The sequence below is a fragment of the Diplotaxodon limnothrissa genome, linkage group LG15 (genome assembly GCF_057381915.1).
Source record: "Diplotaxodon limnothrissa isolate DT_005_m linkage group LG15, D_limnothrissa_male_GT1.1, whole genome shotgun sequence".
Classification (NCBI taxonomy): Eukaryota; Metazoa; Chordata; class Actinopteri; order Cichliformes; family Cichlidae; genus Diplotaxodon; species Diplotaxodon limnothrissa.
Genome location: NC_140610.1, coordinates 25,266,715 through 25,294,442, shown reverse-complemented (window position 1 = coordinate 25,294,442; position 27,728 = coordinate 25,266,715). Strand labels below are relative to the sequence as shown.

Here is a 27,728-nt window from a genome sequence, read left to right as displayed (position 1 = left end):
ATTTCTGTGGACAAACAGATACACAAACAGACACAATAGCGGTGCCATAAATGAAGCATCATGGCTGGATGTCGTAAGAGCTCACTGTGGCGGGGCCGGCAGAGCTGGGAGCAGCCCACCCCCTGTTAAGTAGCAGATTGTGTGGAGACTCTTCACACTTGGAAGAAGACTGCAGTCTACAGCGAAGACTTTTTGTTTAAGCAAACGACATTTGTGTCCGTCTCCTCTGAAGGTCAGCGCCTGAAGGTTTCTGTTTGGGTGCAATTTAAGGGGGATTGATTCACACGCCTTCATTTATCACCTGTTTAAAATCTGCGTGCTTTTTAAATTCTGAAATATTACTTTTTGTTGTTGTTGTCATTTTTTTATATGGATTATATCTCACCGTTGCTGTGCGTAATTGCGTACAGTGCCACGGCTTGATCCTCCATTACGCAAGACAGTGGGATGACTTTGTCCTCATGAGTGAATATTTCTCATCATGCAGAAATATTAAATGCATGTCTTTACTCTGAGAGGAAATAATCTGAGCCACAGAAATGACAGAAAAAGAATATATTGTAGAGACAGAAAAAAAGATTTTCTTAAATATTTTGTAGAATTTGGTGAATTTTAGTCTTTCATACAGTAGGTTGTCATGTGATCTTATTGCTGCTCATGTAATATTCATGTGAGTTATTTTTCTCTTCAAAGCTGAGTTGTTTTGTTGTTTTAAGCATAATGTAGATTTAAATGAAAATAAAGGTGCAATAATGAGCTCTGAGGTTCACGTTCAGGGAGGATTAACAGTTTTGTGAAGCCCCGAGGAAGCCTTACCGCCTCCTTGGTTCCTCTTGCAGCTTCCTTCATGCGCTGCTGAGACCAGTAGAGCTGAAGATGAAGAGCAGGCTCTCTCTGGCAACAGTTGTGGCCCTCGTGGCACTGCTGCTGTCCTCCTCTCAGGCCCAGGAGCAAGGTAAAGTCGCTCCTCCTCCCCCTCCTCTTCCTCTTTGATCCAACACATCTGACTTCCTCCACCTCCTCTCACCTCTGTCTGTCCTCTTCCTGCTGTGTGTAACTGCACTTTTTGTCTACATTAAAATAATAACTGAAGCAAACTACGCCTGTGAAGTGTTTTGCTTTAACTCATAGGCAAGAGTTTTGATGATCAGATAATCCATCAGAACTTAAATCTAGTTTGAATTTCCTGGGAGGAGCTTTTTATTTTTTAAAGACGTTTAATCCACTAAATATAGCTTACCGAGAGCAGTAATGCAGCTTGAATGTGTAGTTAAATGTGGCTTCATGTTTATTAAGATTTACAATGCAAATTTTTCCTATGAAAAAGTCTCATGCAATGCTTCCCATCAGACTCAAAGGACATGCTGATCCTTAGCAGAAGTTCCTGTTGTAATTGGAAGCAGATACAGTGATTGATTTCCCAACTCCAAGATCTTGGATCCACAGCAGGATTTAATTTAGTGTTTTTTTACAGGTCCATGTGGTCAGGCAGAGATGCTGTAAGGCATATTTAACATGCTGCAGAACAATTACTCTGAAATGCTGCTCTATAAAGAGAGTTGAGGGGGTTTAGGACTGATCAACAGTCATTCAGAATGGATTTGGAATATTTGTCATTTGTTTTTACCACTGTGAGACATCAGGTTCGTTATTATGCATCACATCCTACTCTGAGACAAATTTCTTGTGTTATGTAATGTAATCTGCTTTCTGATAGTGAGTTTTTGTGATGTACTCCTCTCTCCTCCTGATGTAGTTCCTGTCTGTCTTTCTCAATTTTCCCTCACACAATAAGACTTAACAGACATTTGTCGTGAGTATCTGTTGTGTACCAGATGTCACACACACACACACACCACTGTGCCTGTGCAGACACTCAGTGTAAGACCACAGCGAAGGCCGACATCGTGCTGCTGCTTGACGGCTCCTGGAGCATTGGGCGTATGAACTTCAAAACCATCCGCAGCTTCATCGCTCGCCTGGTCAGAGTGTTTGACATCGGCCCTGACAGAGTCCAGATCGGTAAAGCTTTCACTGCTGCTACTATTGTATACTGCATCATGTTATCATACAGTGGGGCAAAAAAGTATTTAGTCAGCCACCGATTGTGCAAGTTCCCCCACTTAAAATGATGACAGAGGTCAGTAATTTGCACCAGAGGTACACTTCAACTGTGAGAGACAGAATGTGAAAAAAAAATCCATGAATCCACATGGTAGGATTTGTAAAGAATTTATTCGTAAATCAGGGTGGAAAATAAGTATTTGGTCAATAACAAAAATACAACTCAATACTTTGTAACATAACCTTTGTTGGCAATAACAGAGGTCAAACGTTTACTATAGGTCTTTACCAGGTTTGCACACACAGTAGCTGGTATTTTGGCCCATTCCTCCATGCAGATCTTCTCGAGAGCAGTGATGTTTTGGGGCTGTCGCCGAGCAACACGGACTTTCAACTCCCGCCACAGATTTTCTATGAGGTTGAGGTCTGGAGACTGGCTAGGCCACTCCAGGACTTTCAAATGCTTCTTACGGAGCCACTCCTTTGTTGCCCGGGCGGTGTGTTTTGAATCATTGTCATGTTGGAAGACCCAGCCTCGTTTCATCTTCAAAGTTCTCACTGATGGAAGGAGGTTTTGGCTCAAAATCTCACGATACATGGCCCCATTCATTCTGTCCTTAACACGGATCAGTCGTCCTGTCCCCTTGGCAGAAAAACAGCCCCATAGCATGATGTTTCCACCCCCATGCTTCACAGTAGGTATGGTGTTCTTGGGATGCAACTCAGTATTCTTCGTCCTCCAAACACGACGAGTTGAGTTTATACCAAAAAGTTCTACTTTGGTTTCATCTGACCACATGACATTCTCCCAATCCTCTGCTGTATCATCCATGTGCTCTCTGGCAAACTTCAGACGGGCCTGGACATGCACTGGCTTCAGCAGCGGAACACGTCTGGCACTGCGGGATTTGATTCCCTGCCGTTGTAGTGTGTTACTGATGGTGACCTTTGTTACTTTGGTCCCAGCTCTCTGCAGGTCATTCACCAGGTCCCCCCGTGTGGTTCTGGGATCTTTGCTCACCGTTCTCATGATCATTTTGACCCCACGGGATGAGATCTTGCGTGGAGCCCCAGATCGAGGGAGATTATCAGTGGTCTTGTATGTCTTCCATTTTCTGATGATTGCTCCCACAGTTGATTTTTTCACACCAAGCTGCTTGCCTATTGTAGATTCACTCTTCCCAGTCTGGTGCAGGTCTACAATACTTTTCCTGGTGTCCTTCGAAAGCTCTTTGGTCTTGGCCCTTTGGTCCAGTTTGGAGTCTGACTGTTTGAGGCTGTGGACAGGTGTCTTTTATACAGATGATGAGTTCAAACAGGTGCCATTCATACAGGTAACGAGTGGGGGACAGAAAAGCTTCTTACAGAAGATGTTACAGGTCTGTGAGAGCCAGAGATTTTCCTTGTTTGAGGTGACCAAATACTTATTTTCCACCCTGATTTACGAATAAATTCTTTACAAATCCTACCATGTGAATTCATGGATTTTTTTTTTCACATTCTGTCTCTCACAGTTGAAGTGTACCTCTGGTGCAAATTACTGACCTGTCACGGTCTGGCTAGGGCAGACCGTATGTTGCAGGGAAGGACTCAAGCGCAGACCGAAATGAGATATGAATAACAAAACAAGCCGTTTATTAAGGCAAGAAACGAGGGTACAAAATAATAGGGAATCGATGAAAACTAAACAATGACCTAAACTGGGTGAACTAAAACAAAACATAGAAAACTCTAAACATAACAAACTGACAGGGATACCTGGAGCGGAGACATAGGAAACAACGGACGAGTACAACGGGTGAATACAACGGACGACCTGACAAAGAATGGCTGAGAGCACACAGACTAAATGGACACAGGAGGATAATGAGGGAAGTGGCAGCACCTGGGGAACCCAGCTGACACATGAACATAATTACGTCACAGGGGGAGAGTAACTGAACATGATGAACACAGACACACCAGACCTCTTCACAATAAAACAGGAAACACAGTGAGATATAGACATGACAACCTGAACTGACAACATAAGCCACAGACATGAAATACATGAAAAGCAGGGGAGACTTAACATAGTGGAAACACGAGGGGAAAATAACTAGAAACACCTAGGCATGATTATGATGAACTTAGGAAACCTGAAGGCTACATAAACTAAACACAAAACGCTGGGTCAGCAGACCCAGGATCATGACATGACCTCTGTCATCATTTTAAGTGGGGGAACTTGCACAATTGGTGGCTGACTAAATACTTTTTTGCCCCACTGTATGCAGAGCCTTTGTTCTGCCCCCTCTTAAAAAAAAGCTGTTGTAGCTCCTCCTCCCTTAAAATTTCTTCTGATCATTTATTAAAGAATAAGCCATGTCAGTTTATTTATATGACTCATTTAAGAACAGAAGATCAAAGGGCACCGATGCAACTTTTCCAGTTCCGATTGATACAGATACTTTGGTACTTTGGGTACTCTGCTGATACTGAGTACAAATCTGATATCAGGACTTTTAATCTTCCACATCAATACTTGAGCTTAAAAGGTTGATTTGTAGGATATTATCCAGCAAATACATCCATCCAAGTATTTAAAATTACTGAGTTGTTTTTTATTAGTAAGATAATAAATGACAGCACAGCAATACAAAATTAAAAACAAATATTCACTATATCCAACTAATTTATTAGCACTGATCTAATTTCAGCTCCAAGATTTCCTTTACTTATCACATTTTTGATTATTTTAATTCTCATCACTTTGTATACAGGGAGTGCAGAATTATTAGGCAAGTTGTATTTTTGAGGAATAATTTTATTATTGAACAACCACCATGTTCTCAATGAACCCAAAAAACTCATTAATATCAAAGCTGAATGTTTTTGGAAGTAGTTTTTAGTTTGTTTTTAGTTTTAGCTATTTTAGGGGGATATCTGTGTGTGCAGGTGACTATTACTGTGCATAATTATTAGGCAACTTAACAAAAAACAAATATATACCCATTTCAATTATTTATTTTTACCAGTGACACCAATATAACATCTCCACATTCACAAATATACGTTTCTGACATTCAAAAACAAAACAAAAACAAATCAGCGACCAATATAGCCACCTTTCTTTGCAAGGACACTCAAAAGCCTGCCATCCATGGATTCTGTCAGTGTTTTGATCTGTTCACCATCAACATTGCGTGCAGCAGCAACCACAGCCTCCCAGACACTGTTCAGAGAGGTGTACTGTTTTCCCTCCTTGTAAATCTCACATTTGATGATGGACCACAGGTTCTCAATGGGGTTCAGATCAGATGAACAAGGAGGCCATGTCATTAGTTTTTCTTCTTTTATACCCTTTCTTGCCAGCCACGCTGTGGAGTACTTGGACGCGTGTGATGGAGCATTGTCCTGCATGAAAATCATGTTTTTCTTGAAGGATGCAGACTTCTTCCTGTACCACTGCTTGAAGAAGGTGTCTTCCAGAAACTGGCAGTAGGACTGGGAGTTGAGCTTGACTCCATCCTCAACCCGAAAAGGCCCCACAAGCTCATCTTTGATGATACCAGCCCAAACCAGTACTCCACCTCCACCTTGCTGGCGTCTGAGTCGGACTGGAGCTCTCTGCCCTTTACCAATCCAGCCACGGGCCCATCCATCTGGCCCATCAAGACTCACTCTCATTTCATCAGTCCATAAAACCTTAGAAAAACCAGTCTTGAGATATTTCTTGGCCCAGTCTTGACGTTTCAGCTTGTGTGTCTTGTTCAGTGGTGGTCGTCTTTCAGCCTTTCTTACCTTGGCCATGTCTCTGAGTATTGCACACCTTGTGCTTTTGGGCACTCCAGTGATGTTGCAGCTCTGAAATATGGCCAAACTGGTGGCAAGTGGCATCTTGGCAGCTGCACGCTTGACTTTTCTCAGTTCATGGGCAGTTATTTTGCACCTTGGTTTTTCCACACGCTTCTTGCGACCCTGTTGACTATTTTGAATGAAACGCTTGATTGTTCGATGATCACGCTTCAGAAGCTTTGCAATTTTGAGACTGCTGCATCCCTCTGCAAGATATCTCACTATTTTTGACTTTTCTGAGCCTGTCAAGTCCTTCTTTTGACCCATTTTGCCAAAGGAAAGGACGTTGCCTAATAATTATGCACACCTGATATAGGGTGTTGATGTCATTAGACCACACCCCTTCTCATTACAGAGATGCACATCACCTAATATGCTTAATTGGTAGTAGGCTTTCGAGCCTATACAGCTTGGAGTAAGACAACATGCATGAAGAGGATGCTGTGGACAAAATACTCATTTGCCTAATAATTCTGCACTCCCTGTATTTTGTGAAGAAGCTGAAAGTCAGAGATGGGGTATCCTTGGTGTTTTGCTACATTGTTGGATGTATTTTCTGTAGGTCTGGTTCAGTACAGCGATGACCCAAGGACCGAATGGCACCTGAATGCCCACCCATCCAAAGCATCCCTACTGGAGGCCATCGCCAACCTGCCTTATAAAGGAGGAAGCACCATGACAGGTATTTTTTTAAATAGCACAACAGACCTGTCCTTCCTGCATTTAAACTGACCCGAATGCCAATGCCAGACCATCCTGAGTGTTCCCTGGGGCCTCGTCCTAGTTAGACGTGTCCAGCTAGTTGATGTCCAACTAGGACACTTACCACAATAGTGTATAGCAATAGTAATACAATTACCGATATAGGATATGCATGACAGATGCTAGACCAACCATCCTTCACTGACTTACAAACAATAACCCCAAGATACTTGAACGTCTACATGTAGGACAGCTACTCAGTTACAGCCTGATTGGGCACTCCAAGTTTTTATGACTGAGAACCTGAGTCTTAGACTTTGACTGGCCAATTCTCGTCCAGCTGATTCAAACTTGACTGCAAGACATCTTGGTGACAACTGGATGTCATTGTTTGATGAAGTCAATAGAACCACAACGTCTGCAAAAGGAGAGACCACCAAACCCAACACCCTTGTCTCCTTGGCTGTGCCTAGAAATTCTTTCGATAAAAATGTGAACAGAATTGTGACAAATGTAATCCTGATGGAGTCCAGCCCGCAGGAGTATGACTTATTATTGGCAATGCAAAAGAAGCTCTCACTATAGTCTCCAAAAGGCCTATGACAATGGGCTATACTTGGCAGCTGTCTGTGGATTCATGGAGTGATCTCTGACTCAGTGTATCCAGCCTCCTTGGGATAGGTGGAAGTTGAAGATCTCCAGTACAGGGGCTTCTGCTAGACACTTGCAGTGCACCCACACTATATGTCTGGGCATGATGATTTTTATAACTCACCATCAAAAGTGATCAGTTCACAGCTCTCCTCCTGTCTTTACCTGAGTGTACAAGACATGCAGCTGCAGAGTTGAATCTCTTTTTCCCTAAGAAAAAAAAAGTGTAGTGACACCATATGGCAAGGGATACAACTCCTTTCCACCACCTCTCCAAGGAAGCTGGTTCCAGAAGTGTTGTGTTGAGGTGAGTCTGACTATATCTAGACAGGATCTTTCATCCTCATGCACAAGCTTAGGCTCTATCAACACTAGAGTGGTGATGTTCCATGTCCTTGTAGTCACTGGCAATTGGGGATTAGACCGCTAGAGCTTCTGCCGCTGGCTGCCAATCAATCCACAGTATTGCCTCCAAGTAGGGCCATGGAACCCTGTCCCAATCAGTGTAATGTGGTCTCTGGAGTTCCTGTTTATAGAGGCTTTCTAAATCCCCTCAATTTGATCCCTTACTTGGGATCTGTTTGTAGGGAGATCCTACCAGGAGTAAATTGCATGCCAAAAACAAAACAGCTCCTGGGACTATAAACCCCCATCACAGTAAGCTGACACCAAGAGAGAAACAAACAAACAAAAAACAAGTCTTTGTAATCTTCTCATATGACTGTACTGTCGTGGTTCCCGTGCCTTCTCGGCGTCACTCAAGGATCAAACACTCCATTGTTTGTTTTTGTTTTCCTCTGCTTTATCTCTCATCTGCCAAGGCAGAACTCATCAGAGGTTCTGGCCTTTGGCCAACACACCTGCAATCAACTCACCACATAACTGTAGCTGAACAGCACTGCCGCCTTACGTCTGGTGAGTGCTTGTGTTGCGGCTGTAAGGGCCACATTATCGCTGTTTGCCCCGCTAAGCCAAAAGGTCGCGCCCGCCAGTAAAGGAGGCTTAAGAAGCTTCTTTGTTAAGAAGCTGCTCCACAAGGTTGGCGGTAGGCTGAGGGCTGCCGTTTGAGCCTCCCCCTACAGTAGTGGAATCGGCCGCTGGGCCCACTCCGCTGTGACCACTGGCACGCTTCTGTCATTGCACGGAATGCCTCCAAAAAGACCTGGGCATCGTCACCGTCCCCCATCCAGTGCATCGTTACTGACAGAGGAGATAGTTTTGGTGGCGCCAGCGACTCCAGGACCTGGTCTGCCAGTCTGAGTGTTCCTGCAGCTTAATCAGGTGTTCCCGCTGGGCCACCGCCCAGTCTTGGCACATCATTGCCATCTCCGCCAGCATCTGTGCCAACAACTGTGTCAACAACTGTGTCAACAACTGCACAGGCTGGGCAGGTGGTTCATTGTTTGGGTCAGACACCCCACTCCTGGGTTTCGGCATCACTTGTAGACGTACATGACATACACGGTGATTGTGCTCACTATTATTGCTTTTTATTGACAGTTGGGCACTCAAGGAAAACAGTCTGTTCCAGTCCAGCTCTCTCCTCTCTCCACTCGACTCTGCCTTCACTATATAGAGAAACGGAAAGAAATACCATCATCAGTCAATCGCCACCACCTGTGGCTCACCTGCCTCCCGGTACCGCCCCTTTGAGCTCACTGCACCGCTCCTCCCCTGCAGCTGAGCCAGGGACCACACCTCCACCACAAGATGATATCCTCATCTTTTCCAGATCGCTTGAAGAACACAAGAATCATGTAAGGCTCCAGTGTCGCCACCACCTGTGGCTCACCTGCCTCCCGGTACTGCCCCTTTGAGCTCACTGCACCACTCCTCCCTTGCAGCTGAGCCAGGGACCACACCTCCACCACAAGATGATATCCTCATCTTTTCCAGATCGCTTGAAGAACACAAGAATCATGTAAAGCAGGTGCTCCAGTGTCTCCCGGAGAACCGACTTTTTGTCAGAGGTGAAGAATGGGAATTCCACATTGACACGGTCAGTTTCTTGGCCTACATCATCCAGCAGGGGAACCTGAAACCAGACCCTGTTAAGGTACAGGATGTGTTGGATTGGCCAGAACACGAAACCGAAAGCAATTACAATGGTTCCTTGTTTTTTCTTTCACTTTCTACCATAGATTTATCTGTGATTTCAGCAAAAAAGCCATATCTTTAACCCGCCCAACCTCTCCCAAGAGCTTCTTTCAGTGGGACCAGTTGGCTCAGGCAGCTTTCAGCCAGCTCAAGCAGTGGTTTGCTTGGGCTTCAAACAGACCTGCGCCTCTGACACTGGAATTGGGGCTGTCCTCTCCCAGTAAGCTCCGCCCATGTGCTTTTCTTTCTCGTCAGTTATCACCTGCAGAGCGAAACTATGATGTGGGAGACCATGAGCTACTGGTGATCAAGCTCGCCCTGGAGGAGTGGGGGCACCATTCATTGTTTGGATGGATCTCAAGAACCTGACCGATCTACAAACTGCAAAACATCTCAGTCATCTCATCTTTCCTGGCAGTTTACTTCATCTGAAGAGTCCTGTGAAGCTTCACCCATCCTACCTCCATCCTGCACAGTGGGAGCCATCACCTGGGAGATTGGGTCTCCCTCTTTGTCATCGGCCTTCCACCCTCGGCAGATAATACAGTCATCCTCACCATTGTTGATCATTTTTCTAAAGCTGCCCTTTTTCTCACACTACCCAAGCTTCCTACGGCCCTGGAAACAGCCCCACTCCTGACTACCCATGTTTTCCACCTTCATGGGATACCAGAGGATATCGTCTCCGACCAAGGGCCGTAGTTCACTTCAAGAGTCTGGAAGGTGTTCTGTTTTGCTAAGAGCTCTAGGGTTAGTTGATCCTCTGGTTTCCACCTGCAGAGCAATGGGCAAACCGAACGCATGAGCCAGGAACAGGAAGCAGCCCTCCGTTGTGTGGCATCAACCAACCAGTCCGTATGGAGTCACTGTCTTCCCTGGATAGAGTACGCTTAATCTACTTAGCCACCGGATTGTCTCCCTTCGAGGTACCCTTGGACCACCACCATCTCCCCAGGTGCCGTCATGCCTGGCGAGCTACGTAGTCTGTGCTGCTGCGCACCAAGGTATGTAACAAGGACCTGCTGCTCACTACCTTGGCTCTCTGGCGACTATTTAAGATGGCAGGTCGGTGTTTCTCATCGCTGGATCGTTGCATGATTCTTGTCAGTGTTGCCCGGCTCTCTCATGCTAATCTCGTTCCTGATATATTTTCCTGGTTTGTGACTTCATTCTCTTTTTGTGCATAGATTTCCCTGGACGTGTCCCTGCCTGTTTTCCATTGGAGTTCTGACGTATGTATGTTGGTTATGACGAGTGTATCGAGTGGCGTGTGTGACTGAAGAGAACATTCTCGTGTGTGTGACTGAAGAGGATTGTTGTTGCCCTTCCCCGCCCTAGGATGTCTGGACCTCTTTTCCCCTGCACATTTTGTATATATCACTTGGTGTGACTTTTGTAAATAAACTGTTCAACTTTTTTCTTGATCCAACGCTTGAGTCTGTTGCTGCATTGTGACATGTACCTGTTCTGGCTGAACTCTTTGTAAAACTTCTTTGTTGCTATTTTGTAGGCTGGGCTCTAAGATACATCTGTAACAACAACTTAAATCCCAGTGTGGGCATGCGAGAAGACTCCCGCAAAATCGGTGTCCTGATCACTGACGGAAAGTCCCAAGATGAAGTTTACTTTAAGTCAAAGAACCTGAGAGACAGAGGCATCAAGCTCTATGCTATTGGTGAGTGATCTTGATTGTTTAAATGGGAAAACAAAAGTAACACTAGCTAAGCAGTGATGAGCTACAACTTGTACCACTTGAAACAAAATGCACTTACTCTTAGGTTCGTGCTAGCTAGCTCAGCCACCATACAAGGAAACGCTTCCACCACCTGCACAGATTGTGGGCCTGGCATAATGTGCTGGGTAGTTGGGTGCCACTCTAACATGATTGTATAATGTTTCTTGCCCAGCAAACACGCACGCACGCATGATGCACGCACACACACCTACACACACACCTACACATAAAAAAAAAACACACACACACACACGCGCACGCACATCCTGTTTTCGTATCCTAATGAGGACATCTAATTGACATAATGCTTTCCCTTGCCACTTACCCTAAACTTAACTATCAAAAATGAATGTTTGTGCCTAACCCTTAGCCCAAACCTAACCATAACCTAATTCTAACCCTGACAATAAAACAACCTTGGATGATGTGAGAGAGCGTGTGTGTGTGTGGTGGTGGGGAGGTGTTAGGGTCCGGATGGCTTGGGGATAGAAGCTCCTCTGGAGTCTCTCTGTCCTTGCCCGGATGATGCGGAACCTTCTACCGGATTGCAGAAGTTGGAACAGTTTGTTGCCAGGATGGTAAATGGTAAATGCATTTGTATAGCGCATTTGTAGTCCATAGGACCCCAAAGCGCTTTACACTACATTCAGTCATTCACCCATTCACACACACATTCACACACTGGCGATAGCAAGCTACATTGTAGCCACAGCTGCCCTGGGGCGCACTGACAGAGGCGAGGCTGCCGGACACAGGCGCCACCTGTGTAGGCAAACATGGGGTCAGTATCTTGCCCAAGGATATTTGGCATGCAGCCAGGATGCAGCCTGGGATCGAACCACCGACCTTCTGATTAGTGGCTGACCTGCTCTGCCACCTGAGCTACAGCCACCCCGTGGGTGGGGCAGGTCCTTCAGTATATGCGCTCCTCTAGTCCTGGTGTAGATGTCCTGAAGTGGGGGAGAGCAATCCTGCAGCAGCGTTCTCTGAGGAGATTTTTGGTCCTTAACACAGCTGTTCCCAAACTAGAATGTGGTGTTCTGTGTGAGGATGTTCTCCACAGCGCCTGTATAGAAAATCCTGAGGATCTCTGGAGAGACCCTGAACTTCCTCAGTTGTCATAGGTGGTACAGGCGCTGCCTAGCCTTTTTCAAGGTTCAAGGTTCAAGTTCAAGGTTCAAGGTTCTTTATTTGTCACATGCATAGTTATACAAGTATAACACACAGTGGAATGTAGCCTGACTCCTCGACATGTGGAAGGGGGGGGTGTAGAGGAAGAACATATATATATATATATATATATATATATATATATATATATATATATATATATATATATATATATAGTATATACATTGGGTGAATGTGCAGTAGTAGCAGCAAGCAGGTGAATTCTGTACATTAATATGAATAGACATCTGACTATTTTACAGGATAGACAATATAAACATATTTAAAATTAAAGGAATTGAAATGTACATTGTGCCTTGGTTTAGTGTCTGGAAGAGAGTCCTGTCTCAGTCAATTATAGATGATGTGAGAGGGCGGGTGTGTGTGTTTAGGGCACGGATGGCTTGGGGATAGAAGCTCCTCTTGAGTCTCTCTGTCCTTGCCCGGAAGATGCGGAACCTTCTACCAGATTGCAGAAGTTGGAACAGTTTGTTGCCAGGATGGGACGGGTCCTTCAGTATCTGCGCTGCTCTAGTCCGGCATCTCCTGGTGTAGGTGTCCTGAAGCGGGGGGAGAGCAACCCTGCAGCAGCGTTCTGCTGTATGGATCACTCTCTGGAGAGCTTTTTGGTCCTTCACACAGCTGTTCCCAAACCACGATGTCATGTTCTGTGTGAGGATGCTCTCCACAGCGCCTGTATAGAAAATCCTGAGGATCTTTGGAGAGACCCTGAACTTCCTCAGTTGTCGTAGGTGATACAGGTGCTGCCTAGCCTTTTTGGTCTGGACCTGAATGTGGGCAGCCCATGTCAGGTCTGAGGAGATGTGGACACCAAGATACTTGAAGGACTGCACCCTCTCCACTGGAGCTCCATTGATGATAATGGGCTTGTAGTCTCTGTGCTGACCCCTTCTGAAGTCCACCACCAGCTCCTTGGTCTTGCTGACGTTCAGCTGGAGGTGATTGTCCTGGCACCACGATGCCAGATTCTTCACTTCATCCATGGAGGCCGTCTCATCGTTGTTGGAGATGGCACCCAACACCACTGTGTCGTCAGCAATCTTCACAATGGTGTTGGAGCCATGGGTGGCCACACAGTCTGAAGTGTAGAGGGAGTAGAGCAGTGGTGAGAGGACACATCCCTATGGTGCTCCTGTGTTGATGGTGATGCTGTTGGAGAAGCACCTGCCCACCCTCACCACCTGAGATCTGCCAGTGAGGAAGTCCAACACCCATGCACACAGACGGCTGTTAAGTCCCAGATCCCTCAGCTTTGTGAACAGTCTGCAGGGCACTATTGTGTTAAACGCTGAACTGTAATCAACAAACAGCATTCGCACATAGTTACCCTGTTTCTTGTCCACATGGCTGAGAGTGGTGTGTAGGACGTGGGTGATGGCATCCTCTGTGGATCTGTTGGATCTGTAGGCGAACTGCAGCGGATCTTTGGTGTCTGGGATGGAGGAGGAGATGATGTTCTTCAACAGCCTCTCAAACACCTTCATTACTACCGAGGTCAGTGCAACTGGCCGGTAATCGTTCAGGGATGAGGGTTTGCTGTTCTTGGGCACAGGGATGATGGTGGATCTTTTGAAGCATGTGGGGACCACAGACTTCGCCAGGGACTCGTTGAAGATGTAAGTGAACACTAGCTGGTTAGCACAGCAGCGCAGCAGACGGCTGGTGATGCCGTCTAGCCCCGCCGCTTTCCTTGTGTTCACTCTCCTCAGTGCCGCTCGGACGTCATGCTCCGCGATGCTGGTCACCGGTCTCTCGCTGATGACGTCACTGTCCTCGGTAGTCAGGCGGTAGATAGCATTAGCCGCCTGGCTAACCTCAAAACGGGCGTAGAACTGATTCAGCTCGTTGGTGAATGCAGAGTCGGCGTTGATCGGCGCAGTGTCCCTGGCTTTGTAGTCCGTAATGGTGCGTAGTCCGTGCCACATACTCCGTGTGTCGCCCTGGTGGAAGTGGGACTCCACACGTTCCCGGTACCGGCGTTTGGCATCTCTCACCGCGCGCCGCACGCCGTATGAGGCCGCTTTGTAGGCGCTCATATCGCCAGTGGCGAGACCCGCGTTGTAGGAGGCGGTCCTGGCGTTTACTGCAGTGCGGATCGATCTGTCCATCCACGGTTTCTGGTTTGGGAATGTGGTGACTCTCGCAGTGGGGATAATCTCCTCCGCTAGCATATTGACGAAGCATACTGCTACTTCCATAAACTCGTTGATGTCGACTGTGCATGCTCTGAACATGTCCCAGTCGACGTCGTTGAGTGCGTCCTGTAGCGTAGCTTCTGATTGGGCAGTCCACCGTTTTACCTCCCTCGTGGTCACGTCTTCCCTCCGTATGCTTTGTTTATACTGGGGGATGAGGAAGATGGCGTTGTGGTCAGACTTCCCAAAAGCCGGGTGTGAGACAGCTTTGTAGCCCTGCTTGTATGGCGTGTAGCAGTGATCCAAAATTCGATCCCCTCTCGTTGGACACGAGACATGCTGGTAAAAGTTTGGCATGACTTGTCTGAGGTTCGCTTTGTTAAAGTCTCCTGCTACAATGAGGGCTGCGCCCGGGTCCTTGTTTTGAAGCGAGCTCAGCACATCATGTAATTCGGACAAAGCCATACCTGTGTCCGCTTGGGGTGGGATGTAGACCGCCGTGGCGATGACCGAGGTGAACTCACGGGGCAGATAGAAAGGGCGGACAATTGGTCTGGACATGAATGTGGGCAGACCATGTCAGGTCTGAGGAGATGTGGACACCGAGATACTTGAAGGACTGCACCCTCTCCACTGGAGCTCCATTGATGATAATGGGCTTGTAGTCTCTGTGCTGACTCCTGATATAAATAAAGTTCACTTTGACTTCAGCACAGCAGCAAAAACCTGTCAACATGTCAGATGTCATCTGAGAAGATGTGACGTCAAGTAAGAGAATGGGGGAAAAGGGTAAACAGGTATAAATGTTAAGTGAAGAAGAGATACCGTGTTCTTCCCTTTGTCTTCTGTGAGATGAACAGTTCATAAGATGGTACCTAAGATGTTCACTGTTGAAAATTCCAGCAGAAGACGTTCCTCGCATTCCTGCAGACACTGATTCTCCAAGGTGAAAGCTGGATCACGTCTATGCACACAAAATCCAGACATTAATGTAATTTTCACTACTGAAACTACATTTCCCGTTCAACATGTTAATCAAACGTATGTTTTGATCATATCTTTGATCAAGAATAAAGATGGTTTACTGTTAGAAAATATGGAAAAGCCCTGTTATACCGTGCATCATTTTAAGCATAAAAGGCTGGATGATAAGACTTTTTACCCTCTCAGATGTGATAGGAAAGCCGGGGCAACTTCAATCTCTCCCTCAATCCCAGCTTTCTCAGCACCCAGCTGTCTAAGCTAAGGGTAGTTTTAAAACAGCTAAATTAGCACCTGCAGAGGAATGGTTTATTCCAGAGTTTCAGTCAGGTTTCAGAGCTCATCACAGATGTCTGTGCTTGTCCTGCTAGACCTCAGTGCAGTGTTTGATACTGTTGACCATAATAATGTATTATAGTGATTAGAGGATGCTGTAAGTATTACAAGTACTGTGCTGCAGTAGTTTGAATTATATATATCTAATGGGCTAGAAAGAGAGAGCATCTTTCTCCTATATTGGCTTCTCTTTAATGGCTCCCTCTTAAATCCAGATTTTTATTTTTATTAAGTGTACCTATTTAATGATGGTTTATTGATTTATTTAGCAGACACTGATATGCTATTTTTGTTTTGAAATCTCTATTTTGAAGTGAAATTCTCAACCTAATCATTTGTCCCTCAGGTATAGGAAGTTATGATGAGTACGAGCTGAAGTCCATTGCCTCTGATCCGGACGAGAGTCACATGTACCTAGTTAGCAACTTCCAGTTCCTACTGGACATCGTTGACAATGTCACAATCAACTTGTGCAACAGCATAAAGGCCTCAGGTTGGTAATGAGTAACTGGAGCATTAGACCAGCATCACAGTTAGCTTTAGATACATTGTTCAACACTTTACAAAGCTGAAAAGACTTCCCAATTTTAGTTTTTCTGACAAGAGGCTATAGCTAGTTATTTGAATCTGTTGTATAACTCTTTTAGGAAGTGTAGAGTGGCACATTTTTTAGTGATTTAATAAAGGCTATTGCCCTTTAATTGTTCAACATTGCAATCATGACTTTACTTTCATGGCTTGTACTATTATTTAGAGTTAGAAATAGCCATGTAGGGCACACCTTTCACCATCTTACAATGCTGTGATTACAGCTATTCCCCAACTCTCTGTAAATGGTACTCATGGCCACTGATCATTGGTTATTGATCAATGGTCTTTGACCAGTGGCTGTTGATCAATGGTCATGACAATTTGAATATTAATGATCAAGAAACTGGCCTCACAGCCCATTGTTCTTTAGTTGTGCTATTTTCAGTCATTGTGCATTGGAATGAGAATTTGCACCCCCAAATCTGGGGCCATGTTCTAAGCTGGAGAAGGGTGGAGTGGAGGACTTCAAGTATCTCTATCTTGCTCACAAGGGAGGACAAAGTGGAGTGAAAGATTTACACGTGGATTGGTGTGGTGTGGACACTGCTCTGATCTTTTGTGGTGAAGTGAGAAGTGAGCATAAAAGTGAAATTTTTAATTTACCAGCTGATTTACGTCCCTATCCTAACCTATGGTCATGAGGTTTGGGTAGTGACCAAAAGAATGAAAATGGTCGGGAATGAGAATTCCCAAACGCTGTTGTAGAGAGAGAAAATAAGAGCGGATAGAATGACCAACTCACCTCAATATGAAATAAATTTTACTTCACTTTATTAGTATCTATTTAAAATTTCAAATATTGTACTAAACTTGTATTTTTGAACAGTGGTTCTTTTTTATATGATCTGCTTTGCACCTTTTCTTGATCTCATTTGGATTTCCATTGACGCCAAGGAAAACTGATTAGGAAAACCAGATAGGAGGCTGCTTTTTAGACTACTGTGTTTATTACTGCAGTCCCTTAAAAGAGCTAAAACGTCTCCTAACTTGTTTTGAACAGCTGAGCAGCCTTTTCCTGGAGCAGGAACATGTAAATAATTTTGGGAGCAGGTGGTGCCATAGATCACAGTGTGGGAGAGGCTACTTCCTACTGAGAACACAGGGCCAGTTATCTGACGAGAAAAGAATCGACAGTCTTTTCTGTGCCTTTGTCTTCTTTCCTCCTTATGTATTTCATCTCACTCGTTCTCACTTTTCTCTCACATACAAACAGTTAAAATGGGACTCAATAGGTGAGGTGGGTATTTGTTGTGTACCAGGTGTCTCACTAACCTCCCCTCCTCCCAACAGCACCACCTCTCTCTGGAGATGCTCAGTGTAACACCACAGCGAAAGCCGACATCGTACTGCTGGTTGACGGATCCTGGAGTGTTGGACACGTAAACTTCAAAACAGTCTGCAACTTCATTGCTCGTGTGGTCAGTGTGTTTGACATTGGCCCAGAAAGTGTCCAGATCGGTAAAGGTTGATTTGATTCATTTAAAAAGTGGGGCAAACGAGAAGAAGTTTCAGAATCACTACTTTAAGTCAGCTTTCCTCTGATTGGCTGTTCTTTACAGGCAGATGATTTAAACAGCAGGTGGGTGGGGCTTCTGTGCCTGAGATGACTGGATATCTGGTTTCTTTTACGTTATGCTGAACATGTACCAAACATTTCGAGTAGTCTGAAGCCTGGCTTTACAAGGATTACTTGTATGTACACTAATCTCATTATTCAAAACTTTGTTTACATTGAACATCCACCGTTGGAACAGTGTATAGATGGCAGAAAATAAGGAAAAGCAGAATAGGTTGCTTTGTTTGTCCCTCTTTATTTGTAGTTGTTATCATTTTGTCTATTTTGTGAAAAAGCTGAGGATCAGAGTTTGTGTATCTTTGGTGTTCTACATTATTGGATGTGTTTTCTGCAGGTCTGACTCAGTACAGTGGTGATCCAAGGACTGAATGGCACCTCAACGCCCACCCCACCAAAGCATCCCTGCTGCATGCCATTGCCAACCTGCCACATAAAGGAGGAAACACCATGACAGGTGACTTTTTAACAGCATTGCTAGGCTCCCCCCACCGCAATGTTTCCAACTGAAGTCTTGGTAAAACATCTTTGCTGCTGTGTTGTAGGCTTGGCTCTAAACTACATGCTTGAAAACAACTTCAAACCTAATGTGGGGATGCGTGGAGACTCCCGCAAAATTGGCATCCTGATCACTGATGGAAGGTCCCAGGACGAAGTCATCCGAGTCTCACAGAAACTCAGAGACAGTGGCATTGAGCTCTATGCTGTTGGTTAGTGAGCTTGGTTGTTTACATAGGGAAAAAATGCAAGGAAAGCAGCAATGAGCTACAGACTGTGATTTAAAAAAGAAAGAAAGAAAAAACACCAGCAACAATACTCATGCTTTGATATTTAAATGATGGTTCAGTTGGTACTAAGGGCCCCACTACCATTTCCACCACTACCATTAGCCTGAAGTGTTCTTACAAGGCAGTAGAAAGAGAGATCTCAGGAGTTTCCAGTCTTGCACTGACCAATTTTAACGTCAGTTTCCTGTTCTTCGCTAACAGGAGTGAAGCTTGACTGATTCATTTGGAAGACACTGATATTATTTTTGTTCTTAGTCTCTGTTTAAATGTGTAATTCTCAATCTGATCGTGCATTTTTCTGGTAGGTATAGCTCATATTGATGAGAATGAGCTGAAGTCCATCGCCTCTGATCCAGATGAGAGTCACGTATACTCCGTCACTGACTTTGAGTTCCTGCCGGACATCGTTAATGACCTCACAATCAACTTGTACAACAGCTTAAAGGGCTCAGGTTGGAGACACTGGATAATTATAAGACCAGCATCTCAATAACTTTTATGAAATCTTGCACTGGTCAAGATTTCAAAAGGTCGGAAATTAGTTGGAGCCCAATTCCTTGTATGTGTACATATACTATGAAACTGATCAAGCTGATTCTTAAAAGAGTAACCAAACTGCATTGTTTATTAATGTTGTGTAGAAAACCTTTAATATAGCTTGAATAACTTAATCTCCTGAAATTTTGAAGTGATTTAATAAGTGTACATTTAGTAAAAATATATATCTATATCATTGTATCATTGTCACATCACCCACTGGCTTGTGAATTTTAAACCCTCAACTTTAGCTTAACGATTATCGCTCTGTTGGTTTTTGAGTCAGAGGTTTCCATATTTAGACAAGACGGTGGAGCAAAGCACTGATAAATCTACTAATTAATACTAACTAATAGACTAATACAGTTACTGTGCAAAAGTCTTGAGCCAACTCTTATACCTTTAGATTTCCTTCTGGGGAACCTGACTCTTATAATTTGTTAAAGTGGTTTTTAGCAATAGCTTTCCATGCGTTCTTCAGGACTTTCCAAGTTTTTCTTCATACATTGGCTGCTTTTCTCCGGCTGTCCAGTCCGATTCATCAGAGGCTTTAAAAAAAACTGTATTTTCAAAAGAAATGGAAAATTCTTACAATTATTTCATGGTTCAGGCTTTAAAGATTAAGCACTCATTGGCACAGCAGCGTTTACCCTGTTTCAGCAATGAAACTGACGACACATGACACACAGGAAATAGAAATTACTTTGTTTTTGTTATTCACAAATCAATTCTGCACTGAAAACAGAAGATTATCCTCTTAGCTTAGCTGAATGATAAAAGGATATGTGATATGTTGCATCGTTTGATGTCAACATGATGGATTCCATTCTCTGTGCTCTGTCTCTTATTCAGACGATGAGTCACTGGGGGCACCAACCAACCTGGTGACCTCAGAGGTGAAACAGAGCTCCTTCCGCACCACCTGGACTCCACCTGACGGCACCGTGGACCAGTTTCGCGTCACTTACTCGATAGCACCCGGAGGACCCCCCAAGGAGGTGAGATCAGCTCTCCCCTTTATGTTATTTTGTAACCAGAGACCAGAGGCTTTTAGCTCCCACCATCAGAATACATGTAATTCATACTGATGGCAAAACTCTCATTTCATTTATTTGTGACAACCCAAATATAAAAATATACACCCATCAGAGCATAAACAGTGTATAAAAATGCTGCATAAGACTCATTGAGTCTAGAGTTTTACATTTCAGAAACTTATGAACAGAACCTGGCCCAGAAAGTGGCCAATGCCACACAATAAGAAACAGAAAATTAATGCAGAACTGAAAACCGTGTTGAAGACCCAGAACTGTGACACTCACAAAATCCCAAAAGTGAGTCCAACTGTTGGTTTGAAGTATTCTTTGGTTTTGATCAAATCCACCTGTCATTTACTCGTTCACTGGTCAACAGAATAAGAACCATTGCTTTATCGTTTCAGCTGCAAGTCGAGGGATCAGTGACCACTGTAGTGCTGGAAAATCTAAACCCTCTGACTGAGTACGTCATCAATGTTTATGCTGTGGTGGGCGAGCGGAGCAGCGAGCCTCTCAGGGGCACCGAGACCACCCGTGAGTGTTTCCTCTTCTACAAAAATTAAAGAACAAAAAAAATTCATCATTTTATTTAGTGCATGGACACTATGTTTGATGTTCAGGTTACCATGTGCACGACAAACTAGTTCTATCTTCGTCTTTGAACTCTTCCTTTCAGGAGATGGATAGGTGTCATTTGAGCGGTGGGGGCATCATTCAGAAGAAAGTTTAACTCCTCTTCTTCAGTCGTTTCCACTCCCCCAAAACCAGTCAGCCACTTGAAAATACTCCATCTGTGTCGGTCTGCGTGTTCATATCTTTATTTCAGTGTTTTTAGGATCATTATGATCAGTGCTAACTGCTTCACCACCATGGTTAACACTTCTGTCTCACAGCAATAAGATTCCTGATTCCAGCTCCTGGTTTCATCCTTTGTGGAGTTTGCATGGTGCGAGCACTCAGACTCAAATTGTTTATAAATGTGACTACATTACAGTTACTTCATGTACTCTCTTTATGTTGATCCGAGGATTAATAAAAACAACATGGCTCCCATGATCAACAAACCAGTTTGTGGCTCTTTGTGTGTAGAATGGCTGACTGTTGGTGGATAAAGGTAAAATGTGTGAGTCCACAAAACTGAGCTGCTGTTTCCAACTAAATTAGTGTGTGAGTACAATCCGCACAATAGCGTTGATAGGTGTGGTTAGTTTTTCAGGTGTGTTTAAAAAGCGCAGTCAATTCATTTCAGTGTGATGAGCCTAATCTGACAAGTGCAATGCACGATCTCCGTGACATCTTATGTATTGTCGAAGTGTAGCTGAAACTGTGTAGTTCCACCTTTAAAAACAGTCATGTTGGAGATCACAGTGAAAACCATGTTCGCTGTCCATGGTCTTGAAATATAACAGTTTAATTTGAGTATATCCATCCAGCCATCCATCCATCCTCATCCGCTTTGTCCGGGGCCGGGTCGCGGGGGCAGCAGCCTAAGCAAAGAGGCCCAGACCTCCCTCTCCCCAGCCACCTCCTCCAGCTTATCTGGGGGAATACCAAGGCGTTCCCAGGCCAGCCGAGAGATATAATCTCTCCAGCGTGTCCTGGGTCTGCCCCGGGGCCTCCTCCCGGTGGGACATGCCTGGAACACCTCACCCAGGAGGCGCCCAGGGGGCATCCTTGTCAGATGCCCGAACCACCTCAGCTGGCTCCTTTCGATGTGGAGCAGCAGCTGCTCTACTCTGAGCCCCTCCCGGATGGCCGAACTTCTCACCCTATCTCTAAGGGAGAGGCCAGCCACCCTTCGGAGGAAGCTCATTTCTGCCGCTTGTATCCGCGATCTCGTTCTTTCGGTCACTACCCACAGCTCGTGGCCATAGGTGAGGGTAGGGACGTAGATCGACCGGTAAATTGAGAGCTTCGCTTTTACACTCAGCTCCCTCTTCACCATGACGGACCGGTGCAGCGTCCGCCTTACTGCAGCTGCAGCCCCAATCCGTCTGTCGATCTCCGGCTCCCTTCTCCCATCACTCGCGAACAAGACCCCGAGATACTTGAACTCCTCCACTTGGGGCAGGAACTCATCCCCGACCCGGAGTGGGCACTCCACCCTTTTCCGGCTGAGAACCATGGCCTCAGATTTGGAGGTGCTGATCCTCATTCCCGCTGCTTCACACTCGGCTGCGAACCGTTCCAGTGCGAGCTGGAGGCCCTCACCCGATGAAGCCAACAGAACCACATCATCTGCAAAAATCAGAGATGAGATTCTGAGGCCACCAAAGTGAAAGCCCTCCGCCACTTGGCTGCGCCTAGAAATCCTGTCCATAAAAATTATGAACAGAACCGGAGACAAAGGGCAGCCCTGGCGGAGCCCATCACCCACCGGGAACGAGTCCGACTTATTGCCGGCAATGCGAACCAAGCTCTTGCAACGGTTGTATAGGGATCGAATGGCCTGTAGCAATGGGCCAGACACCCCATATTCCCGCAACACCTCCCACAGGACACCCCGAGGGACACGGTCGGATGCCTTCTCCAAGTCCACAAAACACATGTAGACTGGTTGGGCAAACTCCCATGCACCCTCAAGTATCCTGGAGAGGATAAAGAGCTGGTCCAGTGTTCCGCGACCAGGACGAAAACCGCATTGTTCCTCCTGTATCCGAGGTTCGACTAACGGACGAACTCTCCTTTCCAGAACCCTGGCATAGACTTTCCCAGGGAGGCTGAGGAGTGTGATCCCCCTGTAGTTGGAACACACCCTCCGGTCCCCTTTCTTAAAGATGGGGACCACCACCCCGGTCTGCCAGTCCACAGGTACTGCCCCTGATCTCCACGCAACATTGCAGAGGCGTGTCAACCAGGACAGCCCTACAACGTCCAGAGCCTTCAGGAACTCGGGGCGGACCTCATCAACACCAGGGGCTCTGCCACCAAGGAGTTGTTTAACTGCCTCAGTGACCTCGCCCCCGGAAATTGGCGGGTCATTCCCCTCATCCCCAGACTCTGCTTCCTCCTCAGAAGACGTGTCAGTGGGATTAAGGAGGTCCTTGAAGTATTCCTTCCACCGCCTGACAATTTTCTCAGTCGACGTCAGCAGCGCTCCGCCAGCACTATACACAGTGCAGGTAGAGCACCGCTTTCCCCTCCTGAGACGTCTGACGGTTTGCCAGAATCTCTTCGAGGCAGTCCGAAAGTCTTTTTCCATGGCCTCTCCGAACTCCTCCCACACCCGAGTTTTTGCTTCAGCCACTGCCCGAGCCGCATTCCGCTTGGCCTGTCGATACCTGTCGGCTGCCTCCGGAGTCCCACAGGCTAACCAAGCCCGATAGGACTCCTTCTTCAGCCTAGTGGCTCCCTTCACCTCTGGTGTCCACCATTTGGTTCGGGGATTACCACCACGGCAGGCACCAACCACCTTGCGGCCGCAGCTCAATGCAGCAGCTTCGGCAATGGAGACGCTGAACATGGTCCATTCGGACTCAATGTCCCCAGTCTCCCTCGGAATGCTGTTGAAGCTCTGCCGGAGGTGTGCGTTGAAGATCTCGCGGACTGGGGCCTCTGCTAGACGTTCCCAGCACACCCTCACTACGCGTTTAGGTGCACCAGGTCTGTCCAGCGTCTTCCCCCGCCACCTGATCCAACTCACCACCAGGTGGTGATCAGTTGACAGCTCAGCCCCTCTCTTTACCCGAGTGTCCAGAACATATGGTCGCAGGTCTGCTGATACGATTACAAAATCGATCATCGACCTACGGCCTAGAGCGTCCTGGTGCCACGTGCACTTATGGGCACTCTTATGTTTGAACAGGGTGTTCGTTATGGCCAAACTGTGATTAGCACAGAAGTCCAATAACAGAGCACCGCTCGGGTTCAGATCAGGGAGGCCGTTCCTCCCAATCACGCCCCTCCAGGTCTCGCTGTCGTTACCCACGTGAGCATTGAAGTCTCCCAGCAGGACAACAGAGTCTCCAGGTGGAGCACCCTCCAGCACCCCCCCCCCCGGGACTCTAAGAAGGCTGGGTACTCTGAACTGCCACTCGGCGCACAAGCGCAGATGACAGTCAGGACCCGTTCCCCGACCCTAAGGCGCAGGGAACAAACCCTCTCGTCCACCGGGAAAAACCCCAACGTACCGGCAGCAAGCCGAGGGGATATTAGGATACCCACCCCAGCCCACCGCCTCTCACCAAGGGCAACTCCAGACTGAGACAGAGTCCAGCCCCTCTCCAGGAGACTGGTTCCAGAGCCCAAGCCATGTGTTGAGGTGAGCCCGACTATATCTAGCCGGTACCTCTCAACCTCACGCACTAACTCAGGCTCCTTCCCCACCAGAGAGGTGACATTCCATGTCCCTATTGCCAGTCTTGGCAGCCGGGGGTCAGTCCGCCAGGGCTTCCGCTCCTGGCCGCCACCCGGCACACAATGCACCCGACCCCTATGGCGCCTCCTGCGGGTGGTGGGCCTGCGGGAGGATGGGCCCATGTCTCCTCTTCGGGCTGTGCCCAGCCGGGCCCCATGGACTAAGGCCCGGCCACCAGACGCTCGCCCTCGGGCACCCTCCCCGGGCCTGGCTCCAGGGCGAGGCCCCGGTAACCCTATCCCGGGCAGGGTAAACTGTTCCCTCGGTGTCCTTTTCATAAGGCTCTAATTTGAGTATAATAAAATGTTATTGCAGTAAAATATGAAACCAATGTTACCTTCAAATCATCAAACCAATTCAAAACATTATAATTTCAAGAACTTCCCACCTCTACTCTTTTGTCCATCCACCTCTGGATGTCGTAAGAACTGGGGCAGGCAGAGCTAGTAGCAGCACCCCCCGCCCCGTTAAGTAGCAGATCGTGTGGAGACTCTTCCCACTTGAAAGGAGGCTGAACTGGGACGACATCCAAAGAATAAAATCCAAAGAACTGCAGGCCTCACTTACCTCAGTTATGGTCAGCGGAAAATAAGAAATATTGTGGGAAAATATTCTGTGTATACTGTGTAAATAAATTAAATTTTTATCTTGAAAAAGAAGGAAATTTGAACAAATGATTATGATTAGAAGACAGAACTGACAAGGCCCTGGGATGAGAGGAGAAACGCCTTCACAAAAAGTCCAGCCTCTTTCTCTCCAAGGTCCTTAGATTAGGAGACTGATGAAAGGTTTAAGGTTTTGATGTTTATTGGCCTAATACTTATCATGTTTTGTATCTTTACTACATGCATTATCCCCTGCAATCCCCTTATCCCCTGTAAGAGGAATGGTATCAAGAATGATATCTCAATCTCTTGTTGCATATGTCATTGTGCCAGACGAGGAAGAAGGAGAAGACGATGAGTATGAAACTAATGTGATGAATGATTATGTTTGAATGATACACATTTTATGACGACCAGACTGAAAGCACTCACAATGTAGGGTCTGTGTCTGAAACACATTGATGTATCTTTTTAATTTCAGCTACAAACAGGAGGGAATGATGAAAGATTTTTAATTTTGTGAATTATGTTTAGTTGTAGCTTCATTTAAAGGAAGAAGAGCTTGTGAATTGGAACCACCACAGGAAAAGAGAGTGAAGCCATATGTGTAGAAGAATGCGGTGACATATGATACTACCTCCTGTGTTAACAGACAAGCTAACGGTCTCTCTCTCCTTTTATGGGAATGTCTGAATTTCTATACATACCAAGCTACCTCCTGTTTCAGCAGACAAGTGAACAGTTTTCTCCTTTTATGGAAATGTTTTTGTATTCTGAACATGCCACTCCTACTTCCTTGAAAGCTCATTTGAAGTATAAATAAAGGATGCTCTGAAAGCCCTGGGCGGTTTCCCTGTGTCACATCTGTTGTGCACACTTGGTGCAGAGCAGATCGGACCGTGACCGCCCATGCGCATGTAAAAAATAGATATCTGAGTTGTGAGTTTCTTTATCTTCTAAACAATTTTCTCCTCACATTTTCTTGGTCCTCCACGCCGGAGAGGAAGCATCGGCCGCTGTGTCCTGACGTCGTGGAAACTGCACTGAAAGTCTGTCGACAGCCTCTTCTGGGTAAGAGTGAAAGTCCAGAGACGTGAAATTCGGGTTCTGGCCAGTGTCATTAAGTGGTCCACGACGTTGGGATCCAGTGGCTGACTTTCAACATAGACAGAGAGTCTTGGGGAGGTAAAGAAACCACTCACTTACACTCGCGTAAAACGAACTTAGGTCTTATCCGCCGAAAGGATTTAATTAGTCTAATCCACTGCACGGATTTGTAAAATAAAAGTTTTAGGGCTAATCCGCCGAAAGGATTTCAAAATAAACGTTTTAGGACTAATCCGCCGAAAGGATTTCAAAATAAAAGTTTTTTAAGGATTAATCTGCCGAAAGGATTTCAAATTAGGAATTTTTAGGACTGACCTGCCGAAAAGGTCTGCGCGACTGTGTAAATGTCTGTGTAAATGTTTGTGTTTTCTGTGTGTTGAGAGTGAATTGATTTAAACAGCACAATACGCTGCTGAATCACTCTCATTGTTATTGTTATTTTATTTCCTGTCAGTAGCTGAAGTACAGGTGACAAAAGAGAACGGTTGAGTTCCGCCTCATAAAACTGACACCGCTCCACTAAATAGAGTGGAGTAGAAGGGCGTAGTCAGTAACCACTCTTTAAGTCTAATACCAGAGAAAGCTCTGCAGTTCTGTTTTAATGGGTAATCAGCCCACTAAGTTTACTGTTGATGAACAGTGGTTAGAAAAAAAATGTCCAGGCGCCGGACAAATTAGTGTGCAAAGATGGAGAAATCCTAAAAAGACCAAATATTCCACCTGGGAAGGAAAATGTAGCCCATCTGCACTATCACAACTTAAAGGAGCATTACTGAAAGAAGTAGAACAGACAAAAGATTTAAAGAAAAAAGGAAAATGCACGCAAGAATTAGAATATTTCCAAGTATGGAAGCGAGAGGCAGATAGACGATGTGAGAATAAACAAAAGAGACAAGAAAAGAAAAAAGAAAAGGCAGAAGTATCAAACCCCCCACCATATGCACCACTCCCTGGAGCAGCATCAATACTGAAGCCAACCCCCACTTCTGCTGCTGCAAAGCCAGCCCCCACTTCCGCTGCTGCGACCCCCCTTAAACTATCCTGTGATCTGTTTAGACCTCAACCTGGTCTTTATGCAGAGGCACAAAACATGTTAGATAAAATGGCACTAGGTGAAAATCCACAGGAAAAAATAGGAAAAGATCGTTACGGACGAGATATGGGAGGTGATGTCGATCCACCTGGTCCTCCCGGCATTTTTCCCATGATAGCAGTACCAAACCCCAGATATGGCCAACCCACAGGGGAAGGTGAAGCAGATAGAGAGGCACAACGTGATAATAACCCAAATACATTCGTGTTTCGGCCGTGGTCACAAAAAGATAGGCAAAATGTGTTAAAAGACGTTCCCCCTCTTAATGAAGGTTTCATACCCTGGAGAGATGCGGTAGAAATGATCAGAAG

The 27,728-nt window shown here is 45.8% G+C and overlaps 1 protein-coding gene across 1 annotated transcript; it reads left to right on the top strand.

The window, feature by feature from the left end:
- The first annotated feature begins 876 nt into the window (after positions 1-876).
- Positions 877-25,609, top strand: LOC146617621 (collagen alpha-1(XII) chain-like). Its single transcript, XM_085373501.1, has 12 exons — positions 877-955; positions 1,873-2,022; positions 6,464-6,583; positions 10,862-11,026; positions 16,076-16,222; positions 17,611-17,778; positions 18,231-18,350; positions 18,439-18,603; positions 18,987-19,133; positions 20,071-20,216; positions 20,660-20,789; positions 25,551-25,609. The coding sequence occupies exons 1-12, from the start codon at positions 877-879 to the stop codon at positions 25,607-25,609; spliced, it is 1,596 nt and encodes a 531-aa protein (XP_085229627.1).
- The last annotated feature ends 2,119 nt before the right edge of the window (positions 25,610-27,728 follow it).